The sequence below is a fragment of the Pangasianodon hypophthalmus genome, chromosome 13 (assembly GCF_027358585.1).
Source record: "Pangasianodon hypophthalmus isolate fPanHyp1 chromosome 13, fPanHyp1.pri, whole genome shotgun sequence".
Classification (NCBI taxonomy): Eukaryota; Metazoa; Chordata; class Actinopteri; order Siluriformes; family Pangasiidae; genus Pangasianodon; species Pangasianodon hypophthalmus.
The window spans coordinates 15283440-15300782 of NC_069722.1; the positions used below are offsets into that span (position 1 = coordinate 15283440).

The 17343-nt window shown below is 39.1% G+C and overlaps 1 protein-coding gene across 7 annotated transcripts in view; it reads left to right on the forward strand.

The window, feature by feature from the left end:
- The window catches only part of cep112 (centrosomal protein 112), a 137899-nt gene that overhangs the window by 48896 nt on the left and 71660 nt on the right, over positions 1-17343 (forward strand). For all 7 annotated transcript variants that reach the window (XM_053239046.1, XM_026916234.3, XM_053239044.1 and 4 more), the window contains 8 exons: positions 4501-4600; positions 4829-4947; positions 6725-6868; positions 11239-11393; positions 11555-11684; positions 13841-13933; positions 14169-14228; positions 16370-16449. In XM_053239046.1, the coding sequence (XP_053095021.1) occupies positions 4501-4600; positions 4829-4947; positions 6725-6868; positions 11239-11393; positions 11555-11684; positions 13841-13933; positions 14169-14228; positions 16370-16449 (881 nt within the window). The remainder of the gene's footprint in view (positions 1-4500; positions 4601-4828; positions 4948-6724; positions 6869-11238; positions 11394-11554; positions 11685-13840; positions 13934-14168; positions 14229-16369; positions 16450-17343) is intronic.

Sequence of the window (17343 nt, forward strand, 5' to 3'; positions counted from 1 at the left end):
CAGATTAATGTAAACCTGTGATTTGAATTACAGCCAGCACTACTGTCAGAGTTGCTGTTATAGAAAATTAATCAACACCTTCTGACCGTTCAGATTCAAGAATTCACCAGCTAATGTTTTTGACATGTTTTTTCCGATTTGCTGGTAAAGAACAATACAGGAGACACTGGAATTGCATGTAGTTATCTTCAGATTGTTAGTGAAAAAAATTGTTTATGTAAATTAAGGTCACAAATCAGTCTGCTGCTGTTAGTAGAACATTAGAGGTAATTAAACCAAATTGAGAATATGATTAATTATCAATTCAGAAAAGGTCACAAGATGCGTGCTCTTAACGAGAACGTCAGAGCTTAGCTCACGGATGGTACACAAAACTTCCTTACGAGCACTTTAAAATTTGGCTGACATGACCAAGAATTTCCATCATTTACCAAATTGGCAAAAGCACTGAGGGATGACTGAAAAAGACTGTCCGTCATTTTGATCACTCCGAATTAAATAATGTAATCGCCTGTGTTTCCTTAGTGCAGAGGAATACTCTGCCAGTGCCTACAGCAGTGCCTACAGAATTGATAAAACCAGGATTTAAGGATCCCTGCAGACTCTTGATTAGTGTCCACAGTGAAATGTTTCCAGATTTTAAAACCCTTCCAGTGTGTCCAAAAAAGGTTTTCTGAGTGAAAAAAAAAATGTAATGTGTAAGTTTTTTTTTTTTAAACTGCCGTCTGTAATTAAAATAGCTAATTAAAATAATTGGGTAATTAGAATAACTGGATTATTTTAATTATAGACCAGCGAGCGAGCACTACATGGCTGCATACTGCATACACCGCATACTGAAACCACCATAACGACGATCAAAAGAATTAGCAGGTTTTAGTGCTAAGTCTAATAACTAACTAACTATGAAGTTGTAACTGCTGCTAAAGTTAATGTCGAGAGAGAGTTAATCTTATTTCTTGCTAAGAACAAGAGTCAGAGCATAAACTCAGTGACATGCAGCCTCACTGTCTATACTGACAATGCAGACCATATGCCAGAAAGTGTTTATCTGTTTCAAAGTCCATATACCCCTCATAAACAGAGGAAAAAGTCACAGACAGCTTGGCGTCTCTTCACACAAAAAAGATGCCCTAAAAGCCTGAAATGGCGGTGCCTAAAAGCAGCACATCTCCCAAAGCAGACGCAGGCTCTCGTCCCCTTTCTCTCCCCGTCATGACTTTCCCATGTGCGGCTGAAATGCTCTCTCTTAAGGAGGCGATTAGAAAATTACATGTGTCCCTAAATGTTCCATGAACTTCTCTTTACCCTTCTCTCCCTCTCCCATTCTGTCTCGTCCAGAGGCTTTCATCTCTCAGGATGACAAGCTTAGCAGCAGAGTGCACTTCTGAGGACTAAAACAGGCCAAATAATCCACTGATGGGCACTATGACTTTTTTCCCTCCTCATAGGGTGAAAATAATAACTTTTAGGGGATGCTTTTTCCTGTTTAAATCAGAAGTCACTGTTTCAAGGACAGCGGGCCTCTCTGAAATGTACCCCATTCGCTTTTTTGTCATACTCTTTTGTCCACTCTCTCTCCTCAGCTAACACCCTCCTTTATTAGTCTACATGAGAGAGAAAAGGGCTATGAAGGCTAGACCCTAGAAAGCACATTTCAAATTAGAAGCTCCATTGCATTTCCCCTTATTACTGGAAAAAAAAAAAGCCCTTTGAAGACTGGTTTGTTGTGTTTTTTCTCCTCTGTGTAAAAACCTCAATAGCTCTCCATGGACACTGAGCACTAATTAGTCTCATGGTTCCTTATATTAAAATAATAATTAATAAATACGTCGGTTGTCCTCGTGTTCAGTTCCGTGCTTAGCTATACAGCATGGACGAGGGATGAGTTAGATCTGCATGTGTGTCTCCTTCATCAAAGCCCTTTGGGGAGGATGTCAATATTTGCTCAGGTGCATCTTTTGCTACAAATGGCATACAAATATGCAGACAACATCCACATCGAGAGCTCTGTCTTGTCCTTGCCAGTGGGTGTCTCTTGTTCACTCACCCCTCACTCTGGCAGCCTGCTGGGCTTCAATTACTGCCCACTCCTTCTTGCTTAGAAGCACGTTCAGGACTGCTGGGACGCCAGTTGCGGAGCTTTGAACTGAAACCTCGGCCCCTTGCGCATCCTGCGGGGAGTCATGAATCAGAAGAACAAATGGCCAAATCAAAATTAACAAATGGACCCCCTCTCGTCCACCACCTCAGATGAAAGGAAATATCTTTGCTTGAATTTTTTTTTCTTCAATACTGACCCCAAATGCTTGAGGCCAGTGCTAATCTCACATCCAGTTTTGACCAGGCTAAACATAGGATTTTTTTTAAAAAAAGGAGACAAGCAAGTCTAGAAATTAATAGATACATACATAAATATGCCTGGTACATTCCATGCATATTGGAGATTCAAGTGTATAGTAATAAATTATGTTAAAACTGCTATGTTTTTGCAGCAGTACACAATTACTCAGAAATTTCTGAGTAAATAAGTAGCTCTTGCAAGTAATACATTATGAGCTGTAAGTGCATAGCACCTTTAACGGACGTGACTGAATACAAACAGATTATTTGGGCTTAACAGATAATGTGCTCCAAACAGATACAGATACAGATAGAAGGCACACTGTTTTATTTATTTTTTTTAGGTTAAGACCAGAGGTTTGCATTGGGAGTGGGATCCAATAAAAGAATGGATGCAACAATAATTGCGCAAGGTTTTTACTTTAATAGGGGCCAAGTCAGATATGTTTGTCGTGACAACAGAAAAACCACATTCATTAACCTGAACACAGTGCATTTAAAGCATTTATTTATCTTTAGTAACTGCCTAAACAGTGTTATGGTGGTTTGCAGTAGGCTATTAGTATGTTTATATTTTGGGAAGTAGAACCAAATCAATTTGATGGAAAATATCATGGGCAGGTACAAACAAAAATAATAATTGTCAGGGTGGTATTGAAAAGTGTGCACATCTCTAGTTGAGACCAATTATGAACTTGTGTGATGTAACTGAGGTTGAGGAAATTCACAGAACATGCTGACAGTGCTAGCATTTCTACATCTGGATTTTTTATTTCAGTGTTTCTAGGGGGCATAGTGATAGGGTTCATACTTAGTTAACAAATAAATAAATAAACATTCAGATTTAGGCCATGCCTACTATTGTTTTAGAAACAGATACACATCTATATCTAATCATGACCTCACTCTCAACTTTTTATTTTCATGTTAGTGTTCATTATAATTAATAATTATAAATAATTATATATATAAGGGAGCCAAGCAGCAAAGGTGTTTTCTTCTACTTCTTTGGGTCATGCCAGTTTAAGCGAATACTATAATGTTAGTTTCCTCCATATTGGATTTTACTCCATTTTGAGTTTTAAGAAAAATCATTTTTTCGCAGGATCACACCAGCAACCCGAACTTGTTTATTGTTACTAAGTAATAAGTGTTATTACACATTTATTATCTACTAATCTGCTCTGTTGAGTCGCATGTGCATGTTGCGTCTTAAGTATTCCTTTATGCCTGATATTTTTCACATTAGTTACTGTGCACTTACATATTCAAAGTACTGTATATTAGCAAAGTATGCACTAAGTAGGCTATTGCTTATAATTACATATATGTATTCAGAGTAATTATTGCATTTGGACACGAACAACTGCTGCACAAATCTGGTAATTTTCTCTCAAGTTACTATGTACTTCCATTATCAAAATAAAATCCATTATCAGAGTATGTACCAGTAATAACGCATAGTGCATACCTACCAGTTAAACACTAGGTACTCACTAGAGTGTGAAATAAAAACTACCAACAAAGTTTAGCTTTTAGTTTGAAGTCAGAAATAAAGAATAATTAAACTTACACATAAAACACAGGTCAATGTTTCACAAGAGTACAGTAAAACTATAATGTATGTGTGTGACGTATACATTATGTCTTGTCACTTGATCTTCCTTTTCGCTTATGATGAGAGTAAAGATAATGAATTTACAGAGAAGTGCCTGGATAAAGAGAAACGTTCTCTTCTTCTGCCCCAAACACACACTACTGCAGTCTCAGACATCCCAAATTAATCGTTGGAGAAACTCTGGAGAAAGAAACTTCCAATTTGCCCTTGAGAGATAATAATAATTATTTAACGCTTATAAAAATAATTCAATTGAAGTAGCCCAAGGTCACTTTGTAGGGGAAAGGAATTTAAACTAATCTAGGTTTTAGAGACTAAATGAGAGCAGAAGGTCTGGTTTATTAGTATTCGTTCATATGGAGGCACCTAATTGGCATCAGTTTGGTTATGTGGCCAGGTTTTACAAGTTCTCTCACAGCTGCCCTACCTCTGAAGAAAAACAAAATCCAATAAAAAATGCATGAAACAAACAGAATTCAAAGAACACAACTAAGAGCTAGTAGTATTCGAAGCCACTCAGAGGTTACCTTATCTTGTAGATTTTACACCGTAAGAATGGCGAGATTGAGGAGTTGAAGAACTTGCACCGGTCCAAGCAGAAAGAAGCAGAGGAAGCAGTGAGAGCAATGGAGAAAAAAGGTGAGAGGAGACACGCACGTGCACAGTGGCTCTATACACATGTGTATATTACTCATTTCATTTCTCAAGAATTGATAGTGAAAATAGCTATGGAGGGTTAGACCTTCAGGTTGAAAAGTAAGAATGTGTGTGTGAGAGAGTAGACAGAGCGATGCCCTGCGGCCAGGTCTATTGTTTATTTTGTTTCTCTCTCTCTCTCTTTCTCTCTACTTCTTTTCTCCCCCACAGTTCAAAGCTTGCTGCGCGAGTCCCAGGTCATCCGCCAGAGCAAAGACAAGCAGATCGCAGAGTTGAAGAAAATGTCGGATCAAAGTGCTGACTCTCTGAAAAACGAATGGGAGAAGAAGGTACAGCTAGGCTGAAATGCCTTCGATTTCTACCAAAGCCTGTGGAGGAGCGTGTTTTTGAACACTGAGGCTTTACAGAACTCAAGGCCTTCTCTTTAAGTTTAAGGCAGAAGAGAAGGCATCCTCTGAGTTACTGTGTATTTACTATGGAGGAACATTCTGTATGTGTTCCAGCTCCTTTTCTGTTGCTTGATGTTTGTGCACAAGTTTGGGATTGAAGCCTTTCTTCCTTTGGGCTTCTTACCATTTTATTCACTGCTTAGTAGCGGACGTACAGCTTGTCCAGACCGTTTCCAGGACAGCTGCTAAATACAAAGTTTATCATTTCTACATCTCACTTATTAACAAAATAATCAATGTATGTGTCATGGCCTGGGAAAACCCATCAGATGCTGCTGTGGCCTTGGCTGATGTGTGTAGTGCAGCATGCAGTGGGCTTGGCTCTTAAGTGATGCAACAGAAACGCGTTCTCCCTGTTGTCCAGAGATTGCGGTTTTGAAACCAAGCGAACCAAAGGAGCAAAATGGGCCGTGCTCTCTAGGTGGCAGGGATGGCATACTCTGTCTCCCCTGTCAGTCACTGCAGATAGCTCTTTCCTCCTAGTGTGTTACGCTGCCCTGTGCAGGAGCAGCAGTTTGAAAATATGCAGCTGGCTGGCTTCACGTGTCTTAGCTCTCCCCAGTTGGTAGTTGTTGTCACGCACACACACAAAAAAAACTGTGTCCCATGCTACTGATTTGTTCACGCTGTGTTTGTAAGCAGCTGATTTGATGTTAATATTTGTTTAACATTTTTCATTTTTTTCACGACACTATTGTTAACAGTAAACACTCGAAACAGTAGCAATAGTGGCAGTACTTCAAGATCTGTTTTACCTTTTACTTTTTTTTTTTTTGATGTATTTATTGTTATGTAGAGGCAGACAGACAAGCAGAACTTTCCATGTTTTCTTTTGTACTAGCAGACACCACTACTAGGCTTGTGCGATATTGATTTGTACCTGCTCCTGATTTACCATTAAAAAAATAATGATTATTTAATTGTCCAGGACCTGTAACCTAAGTAAAGAAAGGCAAATGACCATTTTCGCCATTTCAGGTTTAAGGAGAGTAGGAGAGGGTGTAATAGTATTACCAACTGTGCAGTCAGGAACTGCATGTCAGCAGCAGCAATCACTAGAACTCAGCAGGATGGTGGGTTTCTGGGTGATTTTATTAGCTAAGCGGAAAACACATTGATAGATTCCATGTAATTTCACATGAATGAACTCTAAACACTCTACTTTTACCCTGACAGGAAGTGAGGGTGCTCTGCAAGTTTAGTCATGTAAGATTTGGAGAAGAGGACAGGGCTTGTATGTTGATTGGCTCCCGGTTTAACTGAGGAGAAAAAGACTGATCTATTGCAGTGTGTTTGAGTGACATAGATTGCAGAGCCCCTTTTCAAAATGCATGAACCTTGACAGGTCTGGTAACGTAATACAGTATAAAATAATCATCACTGGACATTGTGGCAGTCTAAGATTGTGTAAGGATGATTAATTCGTTATATAGCACATATTAACCACTACTGAAGATTGCTATGCAGTACTGTCTAGTAGAAAAGTGTCAGTTACAGTATGCTTGAAACCCTGGCAAGAAAGTTAACCAAATTTAGAGGGAGTACTGAGTTATTGTAAGGAAATAAGGATGAAATGTGGGATCTGCAATATTAGCATGCTGTAGCAGAGTGTGGTTTATGGACTTTGTCTAACCAGGATGTTTCTCTTCACTGATAGCTGCACACTGTCGTGGCTCAGATGGAGCAGGAGAAGTTTGAGCTGCAGAAGAAGCACACAGACAGCATCCAGGAGCTGCTGGAGGACACCAACCAGCGGCTGGCCAAAATGGAGGCAGAGTATGGCACCCAAGCACGAGCCACCGTAAGTGACTTTGCCCACAGCACTGTGCAGACAGATTTAGATGATTTTCTGTTTTGTTTTTTTTTTTTGTTCTACATTTTGTCTCGCGGCCGCCTTTTCTCTCTTCTCACCTCGTTAATGTCTCTCGTGTGTACAAAACGTGGCTGGAACAAAGAGCCCATTGTGTTTTGGGGATAAACAGAGGCATCAGTGGCCAGAGAAGAAAGGGAAGTCAGCTTTGAGTTATACTTTTATGAAATTTTGCATGTTCTGGATTTGACGTCCGTCGTGCAGGTAAGGCCGCAGTCTGTCAGCGGGGTCGAATTTTAAGAGGCTTCAAAAAGCACGCCGTGCCCTGCAGAGTAAAGAGTTCTCTTTAATAATTAAACTCAGCAGCTTTCCAAGCATGAAAGAGTTCTCTGTCATTGGAAATTAGGTTCACCTATTCTGTTGGTTTAGGCTGCCCTTCTCAAACACACACATATACATACACACACACACACGTCTCACTTTTCCTCATGTTGTGGCGGTGTTGGTTTTTTCAGGTGAGCTGAGCGAGCATGTGCTGTGCCCCGGTTCTATTTGATGTCTCAATGCAACAGGCTTTGAAAGACTTTGTTTGCCTTATCTTCTTTCATCATTCCTTTGTCCGTGTTTTGGCACTATCCTCAATTTTTTGGGGAAAAAAAGGCAACTCTTCAAAGAAATGCAACATATGTCATATACTGTCCACAAAGGTAACTGACCTAAACAAAGAACTGGACCAGCAATCATTTATTTACCTGAATTGTTACATGTTGCGTGTAGAAAGTAGTGGTCAGTATGACAGCTGATTCGCTGTATACGTATCACAGTACCAGTATGGAACGTTAGATATGGGTACGAGTCGGCTGCAGCTCTAATTAGTCAGGGTTTTATTTGGCTTAATTACCAGGAGTGCTGCAGAACTGAAGTTGAGATTAACTGTATCTAAGCTCATTATAAAAAATGTAATAAAATTGTATAAACTATGCTTGCATGTGCTCTGTGTTAAACAGCAGTGGAGATACTTGTTGAATTCTTGTATAGTGAAGTTGCCCTGATAATTCTTTCATGTTTTGCAAGTGAAGACATTCATAGCTGACAAGAAAGATGTTTAGTCGCTCTGTTCTGAAGTCAGACAGCAGGTTGTTAAGGTTCATATAGGATACAAAATAGGTGAAAAGGAAACATTATGAGATGCAATACACTTTTTTTTTTTTTGTAGATCTTAGAGCTGCAAACACCACATTTTCCCAGAGACATTTAAATAATCTGACTTGATAGCCACTGAGATAGTTGGAATCTATCTACAATTCCCTATACTACTGTCAATCGTCCCAAATTGCCTAATATATGAGAAGATATCATTTACATTTACACACTTTTTCATGCTTTTTTTTTAGGTCACTGTCACTTAGTGATCAAAGCATAAAGTTACTTGATGAGCCACCTATCCTGTCAGATGCAGAGGAGAATTCCGTAAAACAATTCCCAGTCACTGGTTTGCGAAAGAAAGAAAGAAGGCAGAAAGAAAGAAATTTGAATAGTTCTGCATTGCCAGGAGTCAAGGGAGCAAAACTGACTCTCTGGGTGGGAAGGATAGCATACTCTCTCTCCTCCATCAGTCACAGCAACACTAGCCAATCCCAGGCATCTGTGAGTGCATGTATGCAGAAGAGGGTAGATAGCACTTCCTCTGAGTGTGTTACACTGCCCTGTGATGCAGCATAAGCAATAGTTTGAAAAAATGCATCAGGCTGGATTCACATGTCTCTGAGGAAGCACGTTAGCCTTCACGCTCACCAGTCGGTAGTTTGTCGTATGATAGGGGAGAGCTGACTGGAGGGTGGGAACTGACAGAAAATCAGGGGAAAAATTCATAATTTGCTACGAAATGCTTCAGTCAAAGTTGTTGTCTCGCATTCATTCTGTTGGGAGCCATCTTATAGTTTTCAGGGAGAATTTATTTCTTAAATGAGTAGGTTTGATATGTCTGAGCCTCCTTTGTTAACTACTGTCTATCTTTGCACTTACAGCCTGTTGCTGGATTTGTTACTCATTCCTCATCCCCCAGCCAACCTTTCCAAAATATGAATTCTTATAGGGAAAGTTTGTATTGAAAACAGCTGCTTTTCCTTCTTTTTAGTTTTTGCCTATTAAATTCCTGGATCACAACTGTGTCATGCATCAGGGTTCAGAAGAGGCTCTAAATACACACAAATACACAACATGCAGGCCACTAAATATAGACCCCCAAACACAAATCCTCATGCTTCTCCTGGCATACTCATGAAAGCTGCTCTGTAATACATAATCGTGTGTGCTCAAAAGCAAGAGCAAGGCTTGGACAGTGAAAACTAATTTTGCTATGAAACGTACAAACAAACAAACAAACAAAAACACACATACACATAAGCTTATGATTAAAAAAAACCAATCTGAGCAAATCACTCATCTCTGTGTCTCTGCACTGGTGTGTGTGCAGCAACACATTGTCTATTGTAGAGTGTGTTATTCCTCCGTTGTCTGCATGTCTGATAGAAGGAATAAATATATGCGCCCCCACTGCTTCCATCCAAACTGCTAGGCATTTCCTCATCTTTCATCTCTTCATTGACTGCTATCTATGTATATTTTCTTCGTGTTACATCATTATTACTCATGTTAGCATTTGCCAAGTTTTGCCAAGGATATTTGACAGTCAAAGTTGGAATGACAGATTGCACGGTTCACTGAGATAAATATGTGTATTAATTCCAGGCCTCCAGTCAGTTGCCAGGTTTTTTTTCCCCTTTCTCTTGCATTACCGAGGGTCAGACTTCGAACTTCCCAATAAATCACTAGCCACATGCGTCATGATTGAAACTTGTCGTTCTTTAGATCATGCCACGTTTCACGCCGGCAGCTAACAAAGGCTCATTTTTCCATTTCTTCGAAGCTGCCTGTGTCTCTGAAGCCACTCCTTTCAGTGCGGGCAACTTTCATCAGGATGAGCCGCGTATCTTAAATCAATAGGCTGTCATCACGTACATCAACCTGCATTCCAGCTGCCATGTTAGGGACAGTGGCTTCCATTAAGGATGAGACCAGAAGAGCATATGTGTGTGTGTGTGTGTGTGTGTGTGTGTGTGCGCCTGTGTGTGCCTGTGCGTGTGTGTGTAAAAGCTTCATTTCTTGATGTCTGGTTTTGGTTGAGCCTCCACACGGGCCTTCCAGGCACCATTTCCTATAAACCATTTCAGCATAATGCAGATCATGAGAAAATAAAGTGTTCATAGTTATGCCCGATCTCCTGTATGACGGGAGAAAATTTGTTTGTTTGTTAGTTTTTTTTGTTTTGTTTTGTTTTTTAAGATAATAGGGTCTTGTTCTGTATCTCCTCATTCTATACTCAATGAGTGTTTTTCCAACTGAAGAGCAAACTCAAGACTGACAGAGAAAAGAACAACATGTGAAGCTAAGCCTTATCAGACATGATTAGTTTCTTATGGGAACGTGGAATAACTCCATATTTTATAGCTTTTGTTCTGGGATTTTATTAACAATGTCTGTCTTTTTTTATCTCTCTTCTTCTGAGACAGTTCCCACTAGAATGACCTGCTGTTTTTTTTTTCTCTTTCTCCAGCAAGCTCAACAGTGGTCTGATAATTTTATTATGATCTAGATAGACATCACTTTGATTCTTATGTTGGGCCAAAAGCAGTTTTCTGTCCACCACGACTTCTGTCATTTTTGCCTACAAATTATGAGAAAATGTTTCAAACAGTTCTCTAAATAAATGTAATTGCCATTGGTTGTCAGTTTGTCTCTCTTCACTAGAAGTCCATTAGATGGAAAAAGAAAATTAAAGTTCATCTAAAGAAAGAGCACAATGTTGCAAGCTGATTAATTCGACCATTACGGTGACAGCTACGGCTGGGAGCTTCACTTAATAGTCAAATATGCCACAAGAGCATGATTATAGTTGTCCGTAAGTTATATATTAGTTCAAATATATGATAAAATATATTCACTGTGTGTGATGCAAAACATCCAGCTGATAGAAAAATCACTTGTCCCTTGTTAATTTATAACCAGTCCCAGATTAGTTTGTTTACAAGATTTTTGTGGACATGTGGCAGCTTTTTGATATTTCCAGATAAGTGTTTAGGTTGTTGTATACTTCATAAATAACACAATGTTACTTTTGTTTAAAATGTATTTTATAATTCTCATAATTTCTGTGAAAGACGTGCATGTGTGTAAACACTTATACCTGAAATATATAATTTAAATTCTAAAGTTATTCTAAAGTTTGTCACTTTATTTTTATTCACGTTGAATTGTGCAGTGAATTTTTCCTCGCTGTGTCCGTGTGTGTGTTGGCATAGGAGCAGACAGTGCGGGATCTGGAGGCACGGGTGAAGCAGCTCTCAGTGGAGGTGGAGAATGGCAAGTTGCTCAGGCAGAAGGTCACACAGGAGAAAGCCGAGCTGGAGATCCACATTGCAGCCATCAGTGCTGAGCTTCAGGATGCCAACTGCAGGTACATACACACACACACACACACACACACACACACAGAAAGTGTGTCCCTAGTCATCCACATAATATACATAATGTTTTGTATATTCTTTTGAAGTATCTGCCCTTGAGTAGACAGCTGTTTTGTGTGTGTATATATGTGTGTGTGTGTGTGTGTTTCAGGAATATGACTCTTCAGAGGGAGAAGGATCTACAGAGTGAGCAGCATGAGGATGCACTACAAAAGCTCCAGGCCAAACATGACGCAGACATCAGCCACTTTCAGCAGGAGCATGCACTGTCTGCAGCCAAGGTAGCCTCATGACAAGCCCTCCACTTAGTATTTCCTCACTGATTCACCTTTTACACTGTGGTAAGCGCAATCATATTCTACAGTTGCTTTTAGTCCTGGTTTGAAACGAACCCTGGTGCAGTTCACGTGTGCAGGTGAGGACACAGCACTCGCACTTGGGTGTGGATTGAAACAAGAGCGTCCGAGCGAGGTGATTTTAGCAGTGCCAAGCGAACTGTAGTGTGGTTTGATTGCAGTAAGGAAGAGATTCGACTCGGACTCAATAAAACTTGCCATAGTATTATAGAAAGTAGGGCTGTCACAATCGATTATATTGGTAATCGAGTAATCTGACGATTATTTTGATGATTAATCACCGAATTTTTTTTTTACTCAATAAAAATAGACTTAAGTGAACTATAAGTTCATTTAAGATAATTATTTAATCTCGCCAAACTATATATAATTCAAAAGGTTCTGTCACTCAATATTTGATATTTGACCACCGTTTTACGATAGAAATGCTACAGTGATTATAATTTCTTGATTTGTGTGATGAGTAACCATGGAAACATGCAAACTCAAACTTTATTATGAGACGTGATGAACAGTAAAGTGCATACTGGAAAAATATGTATTCACATGTTGGTCAGCGATAATTATCATTTCTATCTACTTTCTATTAAATTATGTGCTCTGACAGGCGTTTTAAGTGGCGAAAAACTCTTTCATAATGTGAAACGAATATATCATACACATCACACACATCATACATATCATACACATCATTTTCAGGCCTGTGCTTAAAATGGGTGTGCAGATTAAGATTATTAAAAATTAGTCAAATGTATCTAGTAGTGAATTTATTGTGCTGTGTGTGGTGGCGGATCTGTGAAACCTGGATGTCACCTTTTCAGGTGCTGCAGCATTGAAGATGGGCTGTTATGGTTTTTGAGTTCATTTCTGCAGTGATAGCAGACAACATTGTTTTTCACATCTAATGAAAAGTGCTCGCACACAGTTGACATTCTTTGTCGTTTGTTGCATGGACCCTCGTTCGTGCACTGCCATGTCGCCTCCATTTTGCCGAATACTCCAAACGATAAATTGTAATTGAGGATTTTAATCGACAGACCTAATGAATTGTGGGCAGTATTTATTTATTTATTTATTTATTTTTTTGTAGATTAGGTGTGTAATGCAGTGCCACTATCTGTATCTGTTTAGTGGTCCAAATGTTCGGATCTGCATTTGGATTTAAACTTAAAATGGGCGTGGCCTAAACCATTATTATTATTATTATTATTATCATTATTATTATTATTATTATTATTATTATTATTTGTGTTTTTTAGGTGTGAACCCTATTGAAAACTACCATTATGCCTCAGAAAACACTTGACTCTGTTTATTATTTTAGTCATTTTAGTCTAGTTATTATTTTTGTTTCTGCCTGCCAGTGAAATTTTCTAACAAATTTAGTATTTCCAAAAATATAAGCAAACTGTCCAGGCAGTTACTAAGGAGCACTGCACTTCATGTTAATGACTTTATACGAAAGCACGCACTTGCACCAGAATGAAAAGAAACACTTCCTGTCTGCTGTCAGGAAGTGTTGCCAAAGGCAGAGCTGTAGCACTGCCTGTTCTGGATGTTTGGGCCCATGAACAAAAACAGAAAGTAAACGGAAAAATGGATGCTGTACACAAAAGGTTTTAAAGTAGTGATTCATTTAATCATTTATTTAACATCAACTCCATTTTCTCCATGCTTGATGAAATGACATTTCTCTACCTTGTTCTGTCGCTGTATTTCTGACCAGTGAATGAAAGAGTTTTATGAGTGCTTTTTCAGCCATATACAACCCTCAGCTAAAGGGGTTTGTTTCCTTTAATTAAATGTGTAACCAAACCAAAAGGTAAATGTACCAACAGTATCAATTTTGCTCTGATTTAGAAGCATTTATTTTATCGTCTAAAAGTATTCGATGGGACTAGCATCAGATAATATTCAGAATACTTTGCAACTCTTTTGTTTTAGGCTTGTTACTGTGTGTTGTTACAGCCTACAAATATCTACGAAAAGTTGATTGAGTCTGAAAGGGTTTTATACTTGGAAATAGGAAAGAACCTGAATTGTGCTAACAGTTCCCGATTTAAATGTGGACTTGCTGTCAGGCGTCTGAAGTGATCGAGGATCTGGAACAGATGGTGGCTCGGCTCAAACAGCAGCTGCGAGACAGCGAGCACCAAAGGCAAAAGCAGCTCAGGGTAAATGCTCATGACACACTTGTCTACTTTATTACTGTCCCGTAACTCTTGTAAGAGTAGAAACAAGGAACTGAAATTATCTGTTTACTCAAACGCTTCTTGCTTTTTTGTGTGATTTTTCTTGTCTACTTAGAGATCAAATTTAGTCATTTAACTTGATGTGGTGCAGAAAAAAATTGATGTGTAGAAAAGCAAACTGAAGGGTTTGATTTTTTTTTTTTTTTTAATTGACCAGGAGCTGGAAAATAAGATGCAGCATGAGAAAATGGACCTGCAACACACCTGTGACAAAAAGGTGAATTTTCTTTTGAAGAATTCTGTCCGCACCCGGACAGAACATCTTTCTGCTGTGAAAGTAACAAATGTAGTGTTTTATGTTGCTTTTCCACCAGATAGTGCAGCAAGGCTTGACAAATTCAATTGGGTTACCGTTATTGCCCAGGTACTCTCAGAGCCAAGCTGGGAGATAGGGGCGGAGTTAAAAATAACGCATTATGGTTAAACATAATCAGCACAGATTCATGATTAATGTCTCTTCTCTAGTGGTACAGAAATCTTCGCTGCTGTACTGAAATTCTGCTAGAGTTGTCCTGTGTCGTATCCAAGTCCTTTTTCTGTGGGATTTAAGGAGGCAACATCACAATTTTATTATACAGTTTAATTTCAGATTCATTTTTACTTATTTATTTATGCATATTGCTGTGTTTATTTGTGCTTTTGAGTTTTCTTTCAAATTTTTTACCTGTGATGTGAGTAAAAGCCACCATATTAACGTTAGGCCAAATCTCAGACAGCTTCCTATTCACTTTATTTGCGTCCTGCATAGTCTTTAACATATTGGCGCTGTCTTCCTTATCTGGTGCCGTCAAGCATAATAGAATGCCATTTAACCCTCAGCCACAGAAAATGCGCAAATCCTTATGCGCTCTGTAAAGATTTGTTTCACTTAAGATTGGCACACTTGTGTTTGGAGATGTACGCTGACATTAGAACAAACTTATTGGTGCAAGATACATTGCAACACCACCAGTTTTAATGTTAAATAATATTTGCCTAATTTCATTTCAAAACCCCTTTTTAATTTAGCCTATTCTGCCTATCCCCAATCACTACTGGATAACTTCCAAAGAAACTCCTCCTACTTTCACAAATGTGGTGAGACACCTACACATGCACTCGGTCAGGTTAAGTTTTAGTCCAGGGTTTAGATTTGTTACTGAGCTGCAGATTTTTTTCATACTCAGAAGTGGACACATCATAAATTTATTAGCTAGCTCATCAAGCAAATAAAAGCTCCAGTGTGTGTCCCAGTCGCATGTTTTGGTTGCATGGAAACCTAATTGACTAGGCTAAAAAGACATAATTTAATAAAGTATGGACAAATAGTTATCTAGTTAGTTGTATTAAGGGAAACGAACAAGTTTATGATCGTTATCGTCTTCTAACAAAGTCTCTAATGTAGCACATCATGTTTGCTTCCTCAACAAAAAGTTGTTGGCCGAAGTTTTTTTTTCTCTCTATATGTTTTATCTTGAGGTGACTGCATGTAGTAAACAGGAGAATTACATATATAACAGCTTTACACTGGACTTTATTTTTTTCGGTTTCATCAAAAGTGTTTCTGTACAAGCGTGTTTTTGATTCTCAAAAGATTGGATATCATACATGCATACTAATTAATCCAACTAGTAAAAACTAGTACATATACATATACAATATATACACACTACTATAAGTTTAAACACATATCAGATAAAAACTTTTATTTTGTGAAATTCAATAAGAAGTTGGTTTTCTCCTGCTCGTTTTAAATTACTTGTCCACTAGGCAACTATGGGGGAGAAAAAGAAACTGAATAAACTCAGGTTGACTGTGGTACAGATTCTGATTTGGGCTTGAGACTTAAACAGTATTAGCAGAGTCATGGTTTAAGGTTCTAGGGCTGATTATTGAGTACTGATTATTGTATGTATAGAGGAACCTGTCGTAAAAGGCGAGCTTGACTGGATAATCGTCTGTTGTGCCTGGCCCCACTTTGAACATTTAACAGGCCCCCTTCAAAGCATCATTTCTGTCATAAAAAAATCTAAAATGAAAAGAAAGGAAGTCGTCGTAATGAATTAGGCCATCACGATCAAGCGGAGATCACATTTTTGAGAGAGAGGCCACAACACCTGGACCACAGCCTGCCTTCAAAGTCTCCGCCAGGGTCATAAAGGCTGATGGTGAGGCGCACATCTGGACAGCCAGGGCGCTATACACCTGCAGGCACTCAGGCAGGGTTGAGCAGGACTTGACCTCTGATCCCTAGGAGATAGAGGAAGTGGAGGGCTCTGTAAAAGACAGAGCCGTAGCTGTGCGGTGGTAAATTACGGGAGTAAGAGTTGATTGGACAAGGTGATTGATTGACGCCTGTGCTGTCCCGTCCTGCCACAGGTGCAGGCTCTGCAGGCCGAGCTGGAGAAGGAGCGTACTGAAGCCAGAAAAAAGAGCATGAAGTTGGAAGAGGCACTCAGGTGAGTGATAATGTGTTAAAATACTGAGTCAAAAATGCTGAAAATACTGAGGAATTTGATTAGCATAAGACTAAAGAAGATGGGAGCTGGTCTTCTTATTTTCTAATTCATTGTTAGACACATTTTAGATTTTCTTTTATTCTGGTGATTGAGATATCGGGTCCAGATTTTCTTAATAATCCACATTAAACTAATTACAGTAACTTTCTACAGTTTGAAAGGTAGTGGTTAGCATTGCAATGAATTTTTGGTTGAGTGATTTGTGATATCTGGAATCACTCTTATCCGTGTAGTGCTATGTAACCATATATTGCAGTACTACTGAAGCAGCAGTTTGCTAATCTAGCTGGGTTAGAATGAGTCATGGTGTCACTCTGCGGAAGCTGCTCTTCTGAAAAGCCTGTAATGGGAAAGGCCATCTCCTGACCCTCGCGTGCGGTGTTAAGCTCAGCCTGTTCCCCAATAAAGGAATGCAGCTGGAGATGTAGCAGCACACAGGCTGCCTGAGAAGATATCCCCAAACTTATTTACCAGAATATATGCCCACATTTTTACACAAATATTTGCATCTTTGATACCAAAGTCTGTGTGTTTTTACCATAGTAGTAATGTAGGCAAGCTTATCACATAAGCAAATGTGCAAAGCCCACATGCTGAATCCAGAATCTCCAGAATCTCACAACCCAGTTTTAAACAGTGACATAAGGCTTCGTTAATTGCCACCTATGACCTCACTGTTTACTATTTGTGTGTTTGTTTGGCCCCTGACTGTGGTATATCACACCTGACTGGCAGCAATGGGCTGCTCTTATTTAGGCCTGCGTCATTAACTCTTAGTGCCTATGACAACATCCAGATTTAGTTTCCCATGGACATGTGGTATCTTCCTGTGAA